The sequence below is a fragment of the Spea bombifrons genome, chromosome 1 (assembly GCF_027358695.1).
Source record: "Spea bombifrons isolate aSpeBom1 chromosome 1, aSpeBom1.2.pri, whole genome shotgun sequence".
Lineage (NCBI taxonomy): Eukaryota > Metazoa > Chordata > Amphibia > Anura > Pelobatidae > Spea > Spea bombifrons.
The window spans coordinates 131,403,535-131,421,996 of record NC_071087.1 but is presented as its reverse complement, the minus strand read 5'-3'; the positions used below and the strand labels follow the sequence as shown (position 1 = coordinate 131,421,996).

General features: G+C 39.6%; 1 protein-coding gene across 3 annotated transcripts in view; it reads left to right on the top strand.

The window, feature by feature from the left end:
• The window catches only part of CSNK1G3 (casein kinase 1 gamma 3), a 55,671-nt gene extending 42,675 nt beyond the window's left edge, over positions 1 to 12,996 (top strand). Inside the window, exons 8-14 of one of the 3 annotated variants that reach the window (XM_053473947.1) lie at positions 447 to 531; positions 1,984 to 2,132; positions 2,405 to 2,500; positions 5,320 to 5,415; positions 8,519 to 8,625; positions 9,105 to 9,128; positions 12,872 to 12,996. In XM_053473947.1, coding sequence (XP_053329922.1) covers positions 447 to 531; positions 1,984 to 2,132; positions 2,405 to 2,500; positions 5,320 to 5,415; positions 8,519 to 8,625; positions 9,105 to 9,128; positions 12,872 to 12,926 — 612 coding nt within the window. In that variant the 3' untranslated portion in view covers positions 12,927 to 12,996. The remainder of the gene's footprint in view (positions 1 to 446; positions 532 to 1,983; positions 2,133 to 2,404; positions 2,501 to 5,319; positions 5,416 to 8,518; positions 8,626 to 9,104; positions 9,129 to 12,871) is intronic. The other 2 variants (XM_053473930.1, XM_053473938.1) reach the window with 2 other exon arrangements.
• Positions 12,997 to 18,462: the final 5,466 nt, after the last annotated feature.

The following is an 18,462-nucleotide window of genomic DNA, read 5'->3' as shown; positions in this document are numbered from 1 at the left end:
GGACTTGGAGCTCCGGCGTCATTCGTGTGCCTCATTAACACAAAACCCCAACAACAACAAGACACTGTATCTGCGGGGTTCAGTACAGGGGTTTTTGACGGTTCCTAGTTTGGGTGGAAAAGCATTAAATTCCACATCAGCAACGTCATTTCTCGTATAATCGAAATCCCATGTAACGTCGCAGGAAGCATTTAGCTGTCATTTTACCCAAAAGCAGACGCTTACCGGCCCTACAAACCAAGCCTTCAAAGAACAAAAAGCTTAATGTAACGGTCTGATGTCTCGTTTCTATATTATCGACAAATCATCTTTTTTATATATTATTCATGTGTATGTGTGTTAGTAGTGTTATTGACCGGGGTTCATTGTGCTTCTTTATACTGATTACATGAGTATAAAGAAATCCAGCACCTCTTTGTGTAAACCTTTCCACTCTGCTTTTCTAGGCTGATACATTAAAAGAAAGGTATCAGAAAATCGGAGACACCAAGAGAGCAACGCCGATTGAAATACTTTGCGAAAACTTCCCAGGTAAAAAGCGCCTATTGTTGGTTTTTGTTCTCGAGAGGAAAGGGAAATGAATGTTCCACGCAGAATAGCCTCACATGAGTGAGCAATCGTGTTTGAAGAACCATTACAGGCTTATTGAAATGCTTTATTTTATTTCTTCTCGAGCTATCGTATCCATCTATATGGAAATGTAGGTTTCATGGGGAGCTTTGGCCTATTTCATTCTGATTTGTGACTCTTCTCAATCTACACAAACAGAGCTAGACTGTTGTATACGGTAAATTACTGGCGATATAACGTTTCATAATAACACAACTTTCCCCCCTTATTTTATTACGGTCTCTTTTACCTATATAGAGTACCCTTCAAATCTCGTATTTTATTATGTCTTGTGTTATTTGATTTTAAAGAGACGGCTGTGTGTTTCTTCGCTTTCTGAGCCAATCAGACAGAATGAAATTCTCCTCTATGGTCGTGGGCATTGTGGTATTTCCTTTTTACAAACCATCACCTCTGTTAGCATTGAAGATTCTCAGACTTCTGGTTTTTGCATAATAACACATTGTGTCCTCAATACCAAAAACTGTCTGTGCTTCTTACCCTAATAAAGTTGGGAACAAATATATAAACATAATATAAATGAGAGGTTTTGGTTGTATGAATTGGCCAAAGCATAATTGAGCTCACCCGCCACGTCAAGGCACACTCTCAATAGGGTGAGAACCTACTCTCACCTCCTACATAGTGGGCACACAAAGCAGTTTATGCCCTGGTGCTGTACACGCGATCAAAAGGTCCATAAGAAAATGAAGGAGGCACACACAGGCCTTTCTTAAACCTCAAAGATCAGTTTCCTCCAGGGTACAAAAAAAAGTTTGTGGTCTTGATAACATGTCGCACAAACTCTAAACGTCAATTTTTTTTTTTGTTTCTTTTCAAGATTAAACTGAACCGTATAGTGTGTGTGTGTGTGTGTATCTGATTGAACCTTACATTTTGTATATTCCTTCTTTTAAAAGTAATCTTTTAGCCTCTGTTTTGTTTCTTCATCTGTGCCAATAGTACCCTGAGTGTGATCTGGGGCACAGATTTCTCTTTGTAGTAGATCATCGGACCTCATACCCAAGCTGCTGTCCATTGATGTGAAACATACATTTCTGAGAAACTGCCACTCCGGGGTTGTCTTACAGATGTAAAGTCTGTCCAGTAGACTCGATCCTTCCCTTGTGGATCATATATATATATATATATATATATATCTATCCCATTGGCATTTCTTTTAGATCTTCCTATTCAGCAGTTCCTTCTATTGTTTTGTCTGCCAGCTTGAATGAAGTAGTGTTAATGAAAGGGTTAGTAGTTGGAACATGCCGCCGCCTCCTCTTGTGGTGGATGAAGATTGTGCTTTGTGATAAATAACTTTAAGCCCTGTAATGGTGACATGATCACGGAAAAGCTCCATTTTTGTTACAGAAGAGATGGCTACGTACCTTCGCTATGTCCGAAGACTAGACTTTTTCGAGAAGCCAGACTATGACTACTTACGGAAACTTTTCACAGATTTGTTTGATCGAAAGGGATACATGTTTGACTATGAATATGACTGGATTGGAAAACAACTGGTAAGCAGAGTAGATCAATGAAGTACTTTAAAAAAACACACTTGTGCGGAACGTTCCAGAACACCAGATTTAAGATCATGATGTTGTTGGCTTAGAATTGAGCCATTTAGGGCTTCAATCAGTTTAAAAAAGGCGTTGAAATTCTTTAGTCTGGTTGCAAGATCCAAATTACAGAGTATATCTAATAATGAAATCTGTTTGCATTTAGCGCAGCAGTTCAGTGCTTCTCTGCCTTGTTGGTATAAATGTGTTTTCCAATTTTATTTTCTTAGCCTACTCCTGTTGGCTCCATTCATGCTGATCCAGCTCTTTCATCAAACAGAGAAGCACATCAACATAAAGATAAGATGCAACAAGCCAAAAACCAGGTAAACGAGCAGCATTTTACCCAGCGGTTATTCTTGTGATCTCAGCCTTGCAACGTTTCCCTTCATGTTTCTCCGTAACCTTAATTGGCAATTAACAATTAGCGGTGCAATAATAAAATAACACCCTAGATCAGATGCTAAATAAGTGTTTATTACCAGTCTTATCGCTGCTAACATGTTACACCGGCGGCTCTGTTTTCCTGTGTTTTATGTGTAACTTTAAATTATTTAGTGTTGCAGATTCAGTCTTAAATCGTGTGGAAACAACCACTACCCAGCCTATTCTTCTTTATAAAGGCAAAGTGTGTCTAAGTTCACAATGGTATTTTATAACTGATGTTGTCGGAGAATGCATGAAACTTCTTCATTTGTTTAATATTTTATCAAGTTTGAGGTCATCTGGTGGCTTTCCAAGTCTCTTCTAGCTCTTAATGCATAGTTAATGCATTCTCTTGAGTGCTCGAGGTATGACACAAAATGTAACAAATGTTAAACTCAAACTCATACTTGCATTCTAGGCTCCTAGAAATAATGGAAAGGAGGAGAAAAGGATTTAGGTCAAAAAAGGCACAATTTGTAGCAGTTCAGCAATAGCTCAATAATGTTTCAACCAATGCATAAGACCAACCGAAATCCAACCCTATCAAAAGACTGGTCCACTACATACTGTGTGAGAACACAATTTCTCTAGATCACTTGGTATTACCTTTTAATTTAAGGTTTTGTTTCATATTTAGTTCAGCTTGTTTTACCTCCCATTTTCTGCCCTACTGACAAATCTTGTGGGATCATCCTGTAAATGTATGTTTGTGGCTAAGTGCACACTAACCATAAACCAAGAAATAAACCTTGGCAAATCTCCACAATGACAGTATATAAGAAGTAGAAAGGACCCTCCTGGTGAAAGGTTTATCACTTGTATGGATCTAGTTTTCAACCACCGTAAAAGGTGGCTGTGAACTTAACCAGTCAGCATTAATGGGTAATGTCTCCTCGAGCAGGAACAAGCAAGAAGACCTCATTTCCATCAAAGCCATCAGTGATGTAAGGTCCCTGTATGTTGCATTATAAAGGCGATGACTGGTCATTTTGCTCCAGGCGTATAACAAACGTCTCTGTATTTTATGTGTGGAATAATTCAATTATTTTTATGCAGTTAAGTGGGCAGCGTGCATCTTTATTATGGCTCTTTCAGATGTTATGCCGTTACATGCATAGATCAATAATAATGGATTCACAGATAACCCAGGTGGTGTCTGCAGTAAGGGAAAATAAAACCTAAATATTGATTATCTTCTTCAGCTGGACCTCATTCAGATTAATTTGCTTTATTAATGTCCATGATAATATAGCCTTATTTTTGCAAATACAATGTGATGCGGTCTTGATGACTTCAGACTTTAGTAGGAGGTAACTCCAAGGTGTCTTTCCGGAGCATTCTAGTACCACTTGTGTTTGGGGAGGAATTTTGTCATATGTGGTGTTTCTGCATATTTGCCTTTTATTTTACTATTTTTTTCCTTTACTTTTATATAAAGATGTGACCTTCACCAGCCTTAACCCTCTTGTGCACATGAAGGCTTTGTAGTGCATGATCAGAAAAATTATAATACCCAACACCCGGCCAAAGTCTTGTCCAGATGCAGTGCATCAGGTGTTTTTTTTAATTGAGCGCATACTAGACAAGTTGTACAAATCTCATCACGCGTATATAAAAGCTTGAGGTTTCGTATTTACATACCTGATGGCTAAAATATGCTATAAAAAAAAATACAAACTTTTAGAAGAAGCTGCTGCATCAAAGTGGCATACGTCCCATCATTTCAAATGGCCAAGGAAGGAAAGTTGTTTAGGGGGGCAGGGATACAGTGTGGCTAGGGAGCATGACTCTGCCAAGAAACTTTATGTGACTTTAGATAGTTAATAATGTAACAGTGTAAGGCATTTAGGAGAATAATTATACACCTTAGTGGCACAGTTTAATTTCTTTAAAGGTTGTAGAACACCGTGAAACCCTCATGCCCACCAAACATTTAGAGATAATAGAAAAGAGGTACACCAAGGCAGAAAAGAGGGACAGGGGGGCTTGACGCCAACAGAGGGTCTGTCCTATTAAAGAAGGATGCTTGGGAGACATGGAGATACGGTGTGCTGTCCATCCACTATCCCCTTGAAGCAGCCACTCATTGGCAGGAATGCACTTCCATTGGAATCAGTGGGAGCCCTTTCTGTGCAGGGGCATCTCTGGAAAATCTCACACAAGCCAACACACGTGCCAGTCAAAATTATGTACACTTTCTTCTTTCTCCCTTTCTTTCCTCTCTGTTGCACACAACACTGTTCAGCAGGCCTGCCACGCTCCACAACCAACACTACTCATCACATCTTCTCTAATGCAGGATTGTCTGGCAGCCCCTCCTGCCTTGCACAACACTATCAGACAGCTCCTCACCCTCCGGCACTCAGCCCTGGACGACTGGCCCCTTCCCATTGTATAGATATTGGTTTACATGTGTGTGTTTAGAGCACTAATATACCCCTGCGTTTTACACAGCTAACACATTTCTCACAGACTGCACTCATTTTACTGTAACATCACTGGATCCAACTAAGTATGCGACGCTCCATGAGCATGCATGATGTCTATGCTTTTAATGTAGTGTGTAGTCAACATGTCACAGTGCATTATTTGGTGTGATTTGCTTGCTTTGGTCTCTATTATTATTTCACATATTGTGATGAAGCATGAGGTGTTTAATATGTTCTGGGTTTTTCTCCCTCCTCTTCCACGCATGCATTATGCATTAAATAATGGGCAGTCGGCAGACCACAGGGCAGCTTGGGACTCCCAGCAGGCTGACCCCCAGCAGCTAAGAGCTCACCTAGCAGCTGACAGACATGGTGGCTCGGTACAGGTATTTTCTGCTTCTTTGCATGAGTGGCTACTTGCGTTCCCCGTAACTCCAGTCTGTCCCGACATCCCTTAGCATGCTTTCTGTTTATTTAGCTGAAGTGATGCTTCTGACTTTCCCAATTGCGCTGCCTTAGACTTGTTCTGAACTGCAACGTCATCAGCATTAATAACCATCATCAGCGTGATTATACGTTTGGATTCACATACGGTGGGGAAATGTGTTACCTGCATGTGAGCGCTAGGCTGGTTAAAGCCGATTAGCAGTCTGTACGTGAAGATATATACTGCATAAAAAGAATACACCCTGTATAATTGGCTTTATTTTCCTTCTTGCTCCGGTTTCGGAAATGAGCCCTCTCTTTGCTCCATGAAGCCACCCCACCATAGCTGTCTCCTATTTTAAGCTTAATTGAGTTATTAAGCAACATTTGGGGACATTTTATATAACTAACATCAGGACTGGTTGTGGAGTGTAACACTCACAATCCACGTTTACCTAATCCAGTTAGAGCAGCTGTCAGCCGCTTAAATATGCAGAATATCCAATTCTGTATCATTGATTTATTTATAATTTATGATACTCATTACAGTAGGTACTTTTTGTGGTACTTAAACAATTTAACGCAAAATACCATGTTGTGTTTGGAATAAAATTCGGCTTTGGGACCTTTTCAGGGAGAAATAATATCTGGAGACAGATGTCTGTATCATGGCCTAGATGTCTGTATCATGGCCTTTCTCCTGAAACAAGGGCAGCTGGTTAACCTGTGGTATGGTGTACTTTACTCTGTTGTTTGTTGTGTGATTTCTACATACCAGGGATCTCTGGATTACTGGGCCTCAAGTCCACTCTCCACCCAGGCTTCACCCGCTCGCCACCATTTTCACATGTAGTTGGGGCTGGCCTTGCGATCTTTGCATGGTTAGCTCTGCCCCTTATGTCGCCCATACCCCTTTCACCTAAGAGGAGGTGGAGGGCTCCAGGGGGGCCAAACATGGAAGTTCCCAGTGGCTTGGTTATTGTCTATATGATTATGACACTTGGTCCTATCACGGTCAGTATTTGGTAGCAGAGCAATGAAGACTTACTCTAAAAGGCAGGCAGGATAGCCATCAATGTGAGGAACTGCGCCATATAAATGCTGCCTGCGGTTATGATTCCAGATTCCTTCTAAAAGTAGGGTTATCATGTGACCCGTTTTTCTCATAAATTAAGGTCAGTTATGTAATTGAGTATTGCAAACATTGGATCTCCCGTAATTTTGTATATATTGCATTACTCTAATAAAATAGCTCTGTGGTGGGTAACATTGCTTGAAACCTCAGTATTGACCACTGAATGATTAACAAAGTTAGACTCGAAACATTTAAGACATTAAGTGTGTTTCTTGATATGCTTTATTATCCTTTTATATTTCTATTATCTCGGTATTTGTTGTTTACACCGTGGGATTTATTCATTGTGACAAAGTCCAGTGTTGTACCTGTTACACCGTCCCGTAGATCGTGTTCTCCATAACTCTTTCAGCCGGACTACTTACATGCCACATTTAAAAATGATTCAGAAGCACGTTGATTAGATATGTTTAACCGTTTCTACACCCCCAGATGTGGTAGATGTGTCAGGCTGAATATATGTCCCTGTAAGCATACAGCCAGCTCGGGTGAATGCTGGGTGCAGGAGACCGTTTAGAGCCCAGGGCACGTGCATGGCAAGTGCTACTATTGATTTTAATGATAGCACATTCTCACCACTGATTAACAGCTCCAAGCAGCCAATCAATGGCCAGAACAGTAAATAGGGAATAGGGCTGCTTCAGAGCTGCTTTTATTTCTTTGATTTTGGAAGGATGCCACCACTGGGGTAGCTACCTTATTTTCCAAATCTATTCTAAGGCAATATTTTGTTTCCTATGACAAAGCCCAGAAACAGCTGACCCATTTTTTGTTATAAAAAATATATCTGTGTGTATGTAACAGCTTCTCCGATCCTTAAAGAGTATGATACCTCTTTTATTTGTATAATGCAGCGCTAGTAATCTCTCACGGGGGACACTTTCCCTGATAGCAGGTGATGTAACATTCACTGGAATCGTTCTTTTAAGCTCGCAATGGACCTTTATAGCATGAGGGAGTACCCTGCATATAATAACTGCCTGGCGTTTCACTTTACCGTGTATTAACGTACCTAATCTGCCTGTCCAAATCTGTTCACTGTGCGGTATATAACAGTGTCGGGTCCGGATAAACCCGCTTCTCTCTCATACTCTTATTAAGCAGTCCTTAATGTAATGTGCTTTCCTGCATCAGTGATCTGTATCCAAGCATCTGCTCCCCTACTGAATATGAATGCAGTGGCTGCTTTCTGAAAACCAAATTACCCGTGGAACGTCGGATTTTTACTGACACGTTACTGTGTCATAAACCATGTTTCACGTGTTGCATGCTGGAAGAATTGGCTTCCTTCGTGTGTTTTTTTTATTGTGTTCATGTGCCTTTTCAGAGATGTAAGTAGACGTTTGAGTTAAAATATTGACTCCAGAAGAGGAAAAAAAATACTTTTTTTTGCAGTTTTCATGTATTTCTTTCCAAATATTCTATTAATAGCAGTCTATCAGTCTATCAAAGTTTATTTTGATGGTCATATGAATTCTTTCCGTATTATAAGAAGAAAATAAATGCCAAACTCTGTATGCGTCTTGTCGTCGGTTTAAACGTTTATTTTGACCGCGTTGAAATTTTGTTATATGGAGATTTTCAGTGAATGGACAGAGGGTTTGTGTGAGGTTTAGTGATGCGTCCAAAGTCTAAATGAAAGATAGCAGGAAGAGCCCGGAACCAGCGGCAACGCTATCGCCCGTGTACATTTGCTTATTTATAATGTAATTCGGCTTTCCGAATCCCTCTGTGGACTTGCTTAACCCGTGTGAATGTATGTCTACGGAGCTACATCTTCCTAAAAACCATGTCACCCCTGCTTACGTAGATACGTTGCACAATAGCCCGACACTTTGAAATACCTCCAGACCCTGTTTGTATTGTTTATTTCATTGCAAAGGAGACCCCAACACACTGACCTTTTCTCATCTATTTTGTTTGTGCAGGTTGTGAGTTCGACAAACGGGGAGCTGAACACGGACGATCCGACAGCAGGACACTCAAACGCCCCAATCACCGCTCCAGCAGAAGTAGAAGTCCTAGATGAAACAAAGTACGCTTTCCGCATTATTTGCACGTTACGGGAGGCAGCTTTTAGTTTATGCTTTGACAATGTTACTTTGATGGCAATTATCATATAGATACCATTAACGATAAATTGATTGGCTTGCGGAGGGGACTGGCTCCTTGGCATCCTGACCCTTTAAGTCAAACTTAAATTATTGTTGCTCATGTTGCTGCCTCCCTTATAAATCTTAATGACGCGGCAAAACATCTAGTTCTTTTACCACCAGGGCATATGCGTTCGGCAGTTTCCTGGTTCTGTGGTTTTTACACGAAATGCTGCTTTCTGCTTATCGTTTTTATGTAACTCACATAATAGCACACAATATTTTTTTATTTTATTTTTTGCTTTAGCTCTTTCTAGTTTTATTTTGAGTATCTAAGTAAATCCATAAACTGCATATGTCGAGATGCACTGTGGCTCTGTCTGACTTTTTCCTTTTTCCCTTGTGTTCTCCTTGCGCATAGCTGCCAGAAAGTGTTGAACATGTGGTGAGTCCTATCGCGGAGCAGGCAAAACCAGCTCCACTCAGCAGCCGCTCACATTTATACCCCCCAGAATAATAATAATTAAAACAAGCCATTGTTCCAGTTATAATTTCTGGATATCTTTACCAACCACCCTTACACCGTTGTTGCTTTTTAGGAGCTGTTTTGCCTGTTACAGTTTGTGTTTGCGCACTTGCCGTTGTCTGCTGCACCTTGAGTGTACTTTGCACCCGTTTCATTGTTAAAACTGCCACTCCAATTAACAGTGTTCCATCGTAGCTTATACTTTTGTAAAATATTGTTTTAGTGTACTAAGTGTGTAATATATATAAACAGGGTTTGATCTCAAATTGTTAGCGGTACATGTAGAGTGCTTTACTTCTGCCTTTTTATAGGAAACCAGTCACTGAAGCATTATTCTTAAAAAATACATTATTAGAGGTGCAGTTGTAACAATACATCCCTTTTTTCCAGGATGGGATATTTTTACATTTTTTTATAGTGTGAAAATTGCAAAGTGGGACCAGAATTTAAGGAGTCCTCTAGTCCACATGATTATCTTTTTTTGGTGCTTTCAGCATAATGTTTGTATATATCATGCACCAGGCCTAAATCTTAGTAGACAGGTTTTTCTCCTATTTATTTGGTCTTTTTGCCCCGTGTACTGACCACACTGTAACCGGAAGAAGAGCTCGGCAATGTGAGTGAGCTGAACAGACCCTCCTCGGTCTCTGCTCCTCCGCCGAGTCCTTCCGGTGGTCCCCACAGTGACATTAGGCTCGCACATTAAAGGTGCTATTCCACATAGGGAGTCTCTTTAAGTACACCCAGATACGTTCTGCATCATGTAGAGAGAAATAGAAGAAATCAGTCATTTTAGTTTTCTCCTTAATACTTCCAGTTAAAAATGTTAATGAACTACTACAGTTGCCTAGAAACAGAATCATGTAAATCTTCCAAAGCCCCCACCTATGTATTACATTACAGCAGTCTGACTGCCTACAGTCTCCCCCACCTGCCATTTCTTGCTTCCGGACATGAAAGGGTTAAGCTCTTACACATATTCCACAGAGAGCACAGTGAAGTACACCTGTGACTTTGCTTAGTTACAAGGAAAATGCAAGCAGACGTTAGGCATCGGCAGGTCATACGGGTACACGTTTAACCCTTTCTCTGCCAGCACAGAAGGCGTTATTACGTGTCTTCAGCCCCTGTCATTCACTTATGCTTAAATAAGGATCCGGGAGAGTAAAAAAAACATCTATGTGGAACAGCACCTTCAACACCTTCCAGATCAGATAGTGAGAATCTTAGAGAAAAAGTTTTTCTGTGTCTGTTCTCCAGTACACCTCTATAGGGCAGCTCTTTGTTTCCCACAAGAACATGTCTGAAAGGCAATTTAATCCTTAAATGAACTTTTTGGGGGCCACTCGTAGATCATTGTTAAAACTTTTCACTCTACATATTGTAAATGCTCTGACCTGGATTTACACGTCCAGTTTCTGCTCTGTATAACATGTAACCATGTGCGTGAAAAGCTGTTTGGCTCGAAGAAATGTTAATTTGAGTGGCAGTCCATGACTGTGCCCTTCACTTCCTTCTGTCCTATTCAAAAGCAGACCTCTCAACGCGTTTTTTGTTCCACAATATATTTTCATTTATTCTTATACCATGGGCAAATACAGAACTCATTCATGTGATATTACGTTTTCTCTTCTTCTTTTTGCAAGTCATCTGTAGACAGAAGTTTGCTAATACTAAAACAGAAAAACGAAGTAGATCAATACAGTCTCATAATAACTCATTCCGCTGTTCGTGATGAGTAGACATCCACTTAAGTTAATGCGGAAATACGTTACTCCGAAGACGGAGAGTGGGCAGAAATGAGAGCGGAAGCTCAGCCGCAGAACCTTGATGTATTTCTGTGGATGTTACATACCGTAGCAGCACAGTCTATCCATTCTGCTCGTTTTCCCCGATGTGGAGTCTCTGACCTGCGGTCTTGTGTTGGGTTAAGGATAGCTTGATGCCTACCCCATGCACGGTTAAATTCCCTTTACTATATTTGTCTCTTCTGATGGGAGGCTGTTCTATTTATCGACAGCCCTTTCAGTGAACTAAAACTTCCTCACACCAGATCTACACCTAGTTTTAGATTACGACATCTTATTCTAACATTTCTCTTTAATGTCCCCCTTGTCACATCTCCTCTCCTTTAATCTGAGCTATGCAACCATTACCCCCGTTTAAGTGTTCACTCGCCTCTGATTGTGACCGTAAAACCCAGGGAGACGCTATTGTAGAACCAGATAGGTGTATGTAAACTAAACGACACACAGCACTGGGGAGGACTAATGTCAATATATTAAAATATATGTTGACAGTATTTGGAGTATTTTAAAGCGATCAGACATATTTAGCCAATTTAGTCTAGGACCTTTTATCTGCAAAAGGTTGCTTGGCTTCTGAAGATGTCCATGCTATATTGTGCATGGTATCTAGACTTTGCCTTGACCATATTCTAGTCCCCCATTCTAGAGCTGCTTTTATTTAGGTAAATCGGTACATGATGCTCAAGAATAGTTTTTCACATTGTCTTATGGAGATTCTGAGCATGGACGGAGATTTAAGTTTGCGTACACGATTGAGGAAGCCAGAAGACGAAGTATAACCCCTGTGATTCAGACGGTTACGTTGGTTTTGGAGGTGGCTTTAGAGGAAGCGTGTCAGAAGAATGGGGCTCATGTTTACATTAATAACAGAAGGCGCTGACATCTGTTGCTGTTTGTATTGTTCCTCACAAATAAACAGCCCTTTCCTGTTATTGGGAGCGATGTATTCTGAGGGCGAGTGTATGTTTACTTCATTTATCCTTTTGGCCGATGTTGAGAGAGATGCTGAGAATGGGGATCCATACACTTACTGTGTGTTTCACCATAAGCTCACGAGTCATTAAACCGCTTAAACGAAGCATTTCACTTACTTTCATATAGAACAAATATTTGTATTTTAAAAATAATATCATTTAAATAAAATACTTTAAATACTTATTAATATATTGCCTTAAGGCATGGAATGTGCATGTAGTGTATACGACTTGCTGTAATACATGCAAGTTATGTATTTATTTTGTTCAGAATGTTATTATTTTTTCTGTTTGAAAACTTGACATGGAAACCTCAATTACTTTTTACATATTAACCCCTTTTTACCCACTGGGTTCTCCTTTCTCTACCACTGGTATCATCGCGTTCCTTGCAAGACAGTAAGAGGCATGACCCAACAGGGTTAATTTATAAAGGGCCATCATCAGGAACAGTAAATGGGTGACTTCACACAAGAATTGTGTCCTTTGGGTCTTCTCCTGAGGTTTTATATATCATAGTTCTACGATGGTCCCGTTTTATGGCTGTGAAGCCAAACGCCATTCTTTAGTTTATGCATGAAGCAAGTGCACCGCAATTGAATTGTATATTTTTTTTCTTGTTGCGAAGTTCAATTAAAGCAGCACTTTTGATAGATTGACACAACGACCTTATTTTGTTATTTTTTTTACATTTTATTTTGCATTTGTTAATTTCAGCTACCTAATCACCATGATACGTACACACATATATATATGTGTGTGTGTGTGTGTGTGTGTGTATATAATATATATATATACGCACACATCTGTTGTGTGACAAAGGAATTGTGTATGTAATCAAGATCCTGTCTTTAATCTTCCTCTTTTTAATGTCTTGCAGGTGCTGTTGCTTTTTCAAGCGAAGGAAAAGGAAAACCATTCAGCGCCACAAATGACTCTGGAAAAGGACAGACCATGGGGAATTACTCACTTGTTCATCTGCTGTCTTGTGATAAAAAAAGAAAAGCTCATCTCTGCGACAACCACATTTTGTTTTGATTTTTCTTTTGCCCTAACAGAGTATCTTGTTTCGATAATGTAGCCTTGGTTCTCTTACACTATTTGATTTCTCTTTTCCAGCGTCCATCATTTAGACGCTTTAACGTTATTGTGACAGTCAGATTCTTTCACATGGACCAATGAAGTGGTACAGAGCTTAAATCGCAAAATGCAGTCACTGTTTATACATAAAGCTCTTTTCAAGCCAGTAGCAGATACTGATCGTCTGCTTAAAGCTTTAAAGTAACACACTAAAGTCTTATTTTCTTTTTTTATTGGCAATAATTTTACAGTATTACTAAAAAGGTACTGCATTCGCTCTTTGAGTGTCAACGTTGTAGACAGACAGTTGCATTTGGAAGCCTTTGTGGCACTAAGGGTCACTCGATATTTAACTTTACATGGTACAACCACTGTGCAGAGGTACCAGTGAAAAGGGCCTGACCGAGATTATTAACGTCCGACAGCAGTTAGTCACAGAACTCCCCCCGATGATTTGCCTGCATTTGAACCTCTCGCTGAGAGAGAAGCAGGCAACACTTGTACAAAAAGTCTAAATGTATACATTGTGGCATGCAGCGTGCTTCATGATAATGTGGGTAAACAACGCGAAGTCAATCACTTTCAAGTAAAGACGTAGCAGAAGAAATGTAGAAAACACTACATATAGGATTCGGGTTTTCAGTAGCGCAGGAGCAGAGTAGCGTCTTGTGTACGGCTTTGTGAAGAACAACCGAATACCGTTAAGCGTTTCGACATGTCCTATGGTTGTCTCGGATCTCTGGCAAGAAGCAGCTGGTTCAACTGGTGCTTCACCGCCTACAGTCGGCCGGTAGAATTGGACAGGTTCCCACCTTATTTTTAGGTTTAATATGGCAGCTGTAGCAAAAGAAACAAATACATGTACAAAAAGCATTATGAAGACATTAAGACATTTCCCTTATCAGTGTTTTGAAATGTCTGCGTTCATGGACAAGCAGCCATTGCACAGATAGTGGGGCCCGCTTATTTTGTACAGATGCTGCCCGGTGGCCGAACTCCAATATGCTACAACGGCCAGCATACGGGACATAAAGGTATAGAGTTGTATCGTGTTATCCGTAGAAAGAGTGCAAATTCCGTAAAGATGAGATTTTTATTGTCTGAGGTATAATGGATTGCAAGCTTCCAAGACTATCCAGGTCTCCTCTTCAGGCATATAATACGTCCGAGGAAGAGACCTAGATAGCTTGCAATCCCTTATGCCTCAGCAGATACAGGACATTGCAGCCGTGGAGTGGTTAAGCCATGATCACTTTTTCTTTCACTTTACTTTTTTTGTCACGTTGCAAGACTGGCCTATGTTTTCTAGAGCAATTTTGAAGGGAAGTTGCTAGAACAAAGATTTTGACCAAACTGTGGTTAATTTATGTACAAAGGAATGAATCCAAAAGTCTCCTGAATCTAATTTGTATTATTATTTTTTTTTTTCTTGTCTATCAGTGCACGCCCTATGGCTAACTTATTTATTTTTAAAGTCTGGTTTGTGGTAACATAAAAAAAAATGTGTATTGCAAATAGATAATGCACATACCTGAGTTTATTATTGCATTTACAGGGATTTTAATTGTAATTTATTTTGTTAACAACCAAGAGTGCAGTGCTTATTTTGGAAGCTTTATGCGCTCACATAAAACTCAGAAAATTACTGAATCTGGTGGGTTGTTTTTTTTTTTTCTTTTTTATATTTTTTTTTTGGTTTCCCTTCCCCCCCATGTTTCTGTCATTGTTTTTTTATTTACATTGGTCAAATACTGAAAAAAAAAACTGTTTCAAAACTATTTACGTGCTTATCTGATCCACAGTTGGTTTTCTGCCTTGGTTGTGTTACTGTCTTAAACAGGAAATGGTATATACATATATATATATTTTTTCATTATGGAAGACGAAAGAAGAAGATTTGTGGCCATTTTAATGTGAATTCATTTCTGTGTCTACAATATTTGACCAAATTATGTTGCACCGCATTGTAAATATATGCAACATCTTGTGTTTTTCCTCATAATACATGTTTATTTTCTTTGTTACTTTTTTTTTCTTCTCTGTAGAGTTTTCCAGTTTTTTTTGTGTGTGTGTGGGGGAGATAGAAGCTATTTTGCCTGTACAGTGTTTATATGATCTGAACTCATCAATCATAACAAGAAAATGTGTATATTAATCCAATTGTGGACTTCAGATATTTAAAAATACAAAACCCTTTATTTGCTGCAATGACCAGTACGTAGACATATTTTGCTTTTTTTAGCAATATTTAAGTGCTCCATTGACTGCCGTCAAAGGAGATCTCCTCCTCCTCCTGGCAGCACAGACTGGTCAATAATAGGTAATGCAGGTATGTTCAGGTTAAGCCAATAATGTTTTGCATTTATATGCTTTTTTTTTTGTTTCCCTGTCTATACTAATGAAGTCAACATTGCCTGAATGTTAAAATAACGAAATACATCCCTGTTTAAAAAGTATGTAACTGAATAAATAAAAAAAAATAAAGGTAGTTTTTTTTTTAATGTTTTTTGTTTATTTTTTGTGAAATCGGTTTCTAAGGGTGAAATATTTTAAAATATATTTAAGAAAAAAAAAAAGCCTAGATTTATTACTTTCAGAGACTTTATTTTCATTGCTAAAATTTGTATTTATTTACCGTACTTTTCTGCTTGTTCTAATATTTTACGCCCATTTGTGCCGTGTTCACATCAGATGCTGTTGTTTCTTAGTGTCCTGCTGACTTTTTTTTTCTTTTCACAATGTGCCGTGAAGACTTATTGCTTGTCTATTGCATGGTGTCTGCATTGTTCTAATATTACAAAAAGTATCAAAGGTAAGGCGTGTCTTTTTGCAGATGATTCGACTGTCTGGAACAGGGTAGACGCTCGTGGTGGAATAAGTTATTGATTGACCTAGGGCATTGTGTACAGTGCCGGAGACCAGCATTGTGCAAATAGATCAGAGGAGGGCTAATAAAATGGTGAATGATTTGCAGGATTAGGAAACAGTACAGGATCTCAATATCTATGTAGTTGGAGGAGAGAGAGATGTGAAAGAATAATTTAAATACAGGAATATAACAAACTACATGAGGAACGTTTGTTTCAAAGGAGACCGTAAATGACAAGGGGTCATAATCCAAAAATAAACTGAGAAGCTAAGGTGTAATGTTAAGTAAGTTTTCATCTTCTGAGAGGTTGGAGGATAAGCCCTCCTTACCCTTTGTTTCTGTAAGTCGAATTGTTGTGTTATATACTACTTATGTCTGGTTTACCTGTTGCACAGCGATACGGAATATGACGGCACTATATAAAAACAACAATAAGCCTCCCAGCAGAAGCGGGGTAATATAAACGTGTGTGACATAGGCATGTGACTATCAAGAGTCTAAGAGCAAAGACTGAGTAAGGTTTTGAGTCTTTACAGCATGAAGGATGGCCAGACTAGATGGGCCAAATGATTATCTGCTGTAACATATATATTTATTTTCTCTTATGGCACTTGAATGCCACCTTGTGCTCTTATACAATAATACCTGCTGCAACGCTTCTAGAGTCTGCTCTGGTGGTAACAATCAACTGCGTCCCCATCAAACTACAGATGAACACAAAGGGACGATAACAAGAAGAACTTTTCTTTGCTTCACGCTGCCAGAGGTCTCTCGATCCATGTGGCACCAAGTCACATGACCTGACTGGACGCTGCTTTGCCGGATGTAAAAGTATGACACTACACATTATGTAGCAGCATCTAACAGCCTTGAGTATGGTGAAGGGTTAGAAGGTTTTGCTGATGGGTACACCCTATCCTTAATGTCCGGGAGTGTGAGTCTGCTGTCCTTCCACTGGTTTTTCTATAACCACACATTACTTTTCTTGGTTTTCAGTATTTGTGGTTTACATGGCATCAAATATTTAAACCCAGGCAACCTTTGCAAAGTATCCCATATTCAGTTTCAAGTGGCATTGTAATGTTCTGTTTTAGCGTAACTAAAGTTATTAGTTTGTGCTTTATGATGTCCAATCACTATAATTTGAATATAGCAAAGGCTTATCTTACCCACAGGAAGCTGGAATCTGTGTGAAGAGGGGGCACGACTAGAATATTAACTAGTTACCTTTTCTGATGTCCTCTTGCCTCCTTCCCTCACGCTTACAAAGGCTGTGAATTGGCTTTCCCCAAAGAGGAGCAGTAAATGAAGAGTAAGGAAAGGGTAACTTAACTGAGAGGAAAAATAACTGCAAAGCTTAAGAACAGAAAGTGAAGATGTCTGCTCCCATGGTATACATATCATGAGTAACACCATTACATATGTTAGTTTAGCGTACTGTAAAATGTAACTTTTGAGGAGGGACACAAACTAGTCTGATTTCTAGGAGAAATGTTCACTAAAAATAACCTTAAAAGGCATTTCCTGTTAAAATTCTATTCTGCTTCTTTACCTTTGAATTCTAAATGTAATATGAACGTACCATGATGATCCATGCAGGATCACAACACATTTTGTGCATCTATATGGCACATTGTAAAACAGCAAATTTCTGAAAACTTACAGGCCAAGAAAGCATATAAAGTCCAATTTACACGTTATGGCCAAAAGTATGTGGACACCCCTAATTATTGAATGTAGGTGTTTTAGCCACACCTATTGCTAACCAGTATATAAAATTTAGCACATAAGCAGCTTTCCCTATTGACAATGGGTTGTAGTGCCCCTAGTGAATTTAAACGTGGCACTGTCATAGGATACTTCCTTTGTTACAGGTCAGTTTGTGGCGGGAGCTTCATGAAATTGGTTTCTATTTTCGAGCCGCTGTCCGCAAGCCGAAGATCGCTATGCACAATGCCAAGAGTCCGATGGAATCATGTAAAGCACGCCGACGCTGGAGCAGTGAAAATCTGTGGGGTGATGAGTCATGCTGAACTATATGGAGGATGCCAGACCACTACCTACTGGAATGTATAGTGCCTTCCGTAAAGTTTGGTATAGGAGGGATGATAATCTGCGGTGTTTTTCAGGGTTTTTGTAGGCCCCATTTTAGACAGTGAAGAGTAATGTTAATGCTCCAGCATATAAAGACATTTTAGACAAATGTATGCTTCCAACATGGTGACGCCAGTTTAGGGACGGCCCTTTTCTATTATAGCACAACTGTGACCCAGTGTATAAATCAAAGGCCGTAAAGACATGGTTTGACATGAGCTTGGTGTGGAGGAACTCAAGAGGCTTGGACACATCCCTGAGTTTAAACCCATTGGACACCTTTGGGATGAACTGGCACTCCAATTGCGAGCCAGGCCTTCTTGTCCAACATCAGTGCCTGACCTCACAAATGATCTTTTGGCTGAGTGGGCACAAACACACTTCAAAATCTTGCCTTTCCAAAATATCATCAATTTCAGCCATTAAAT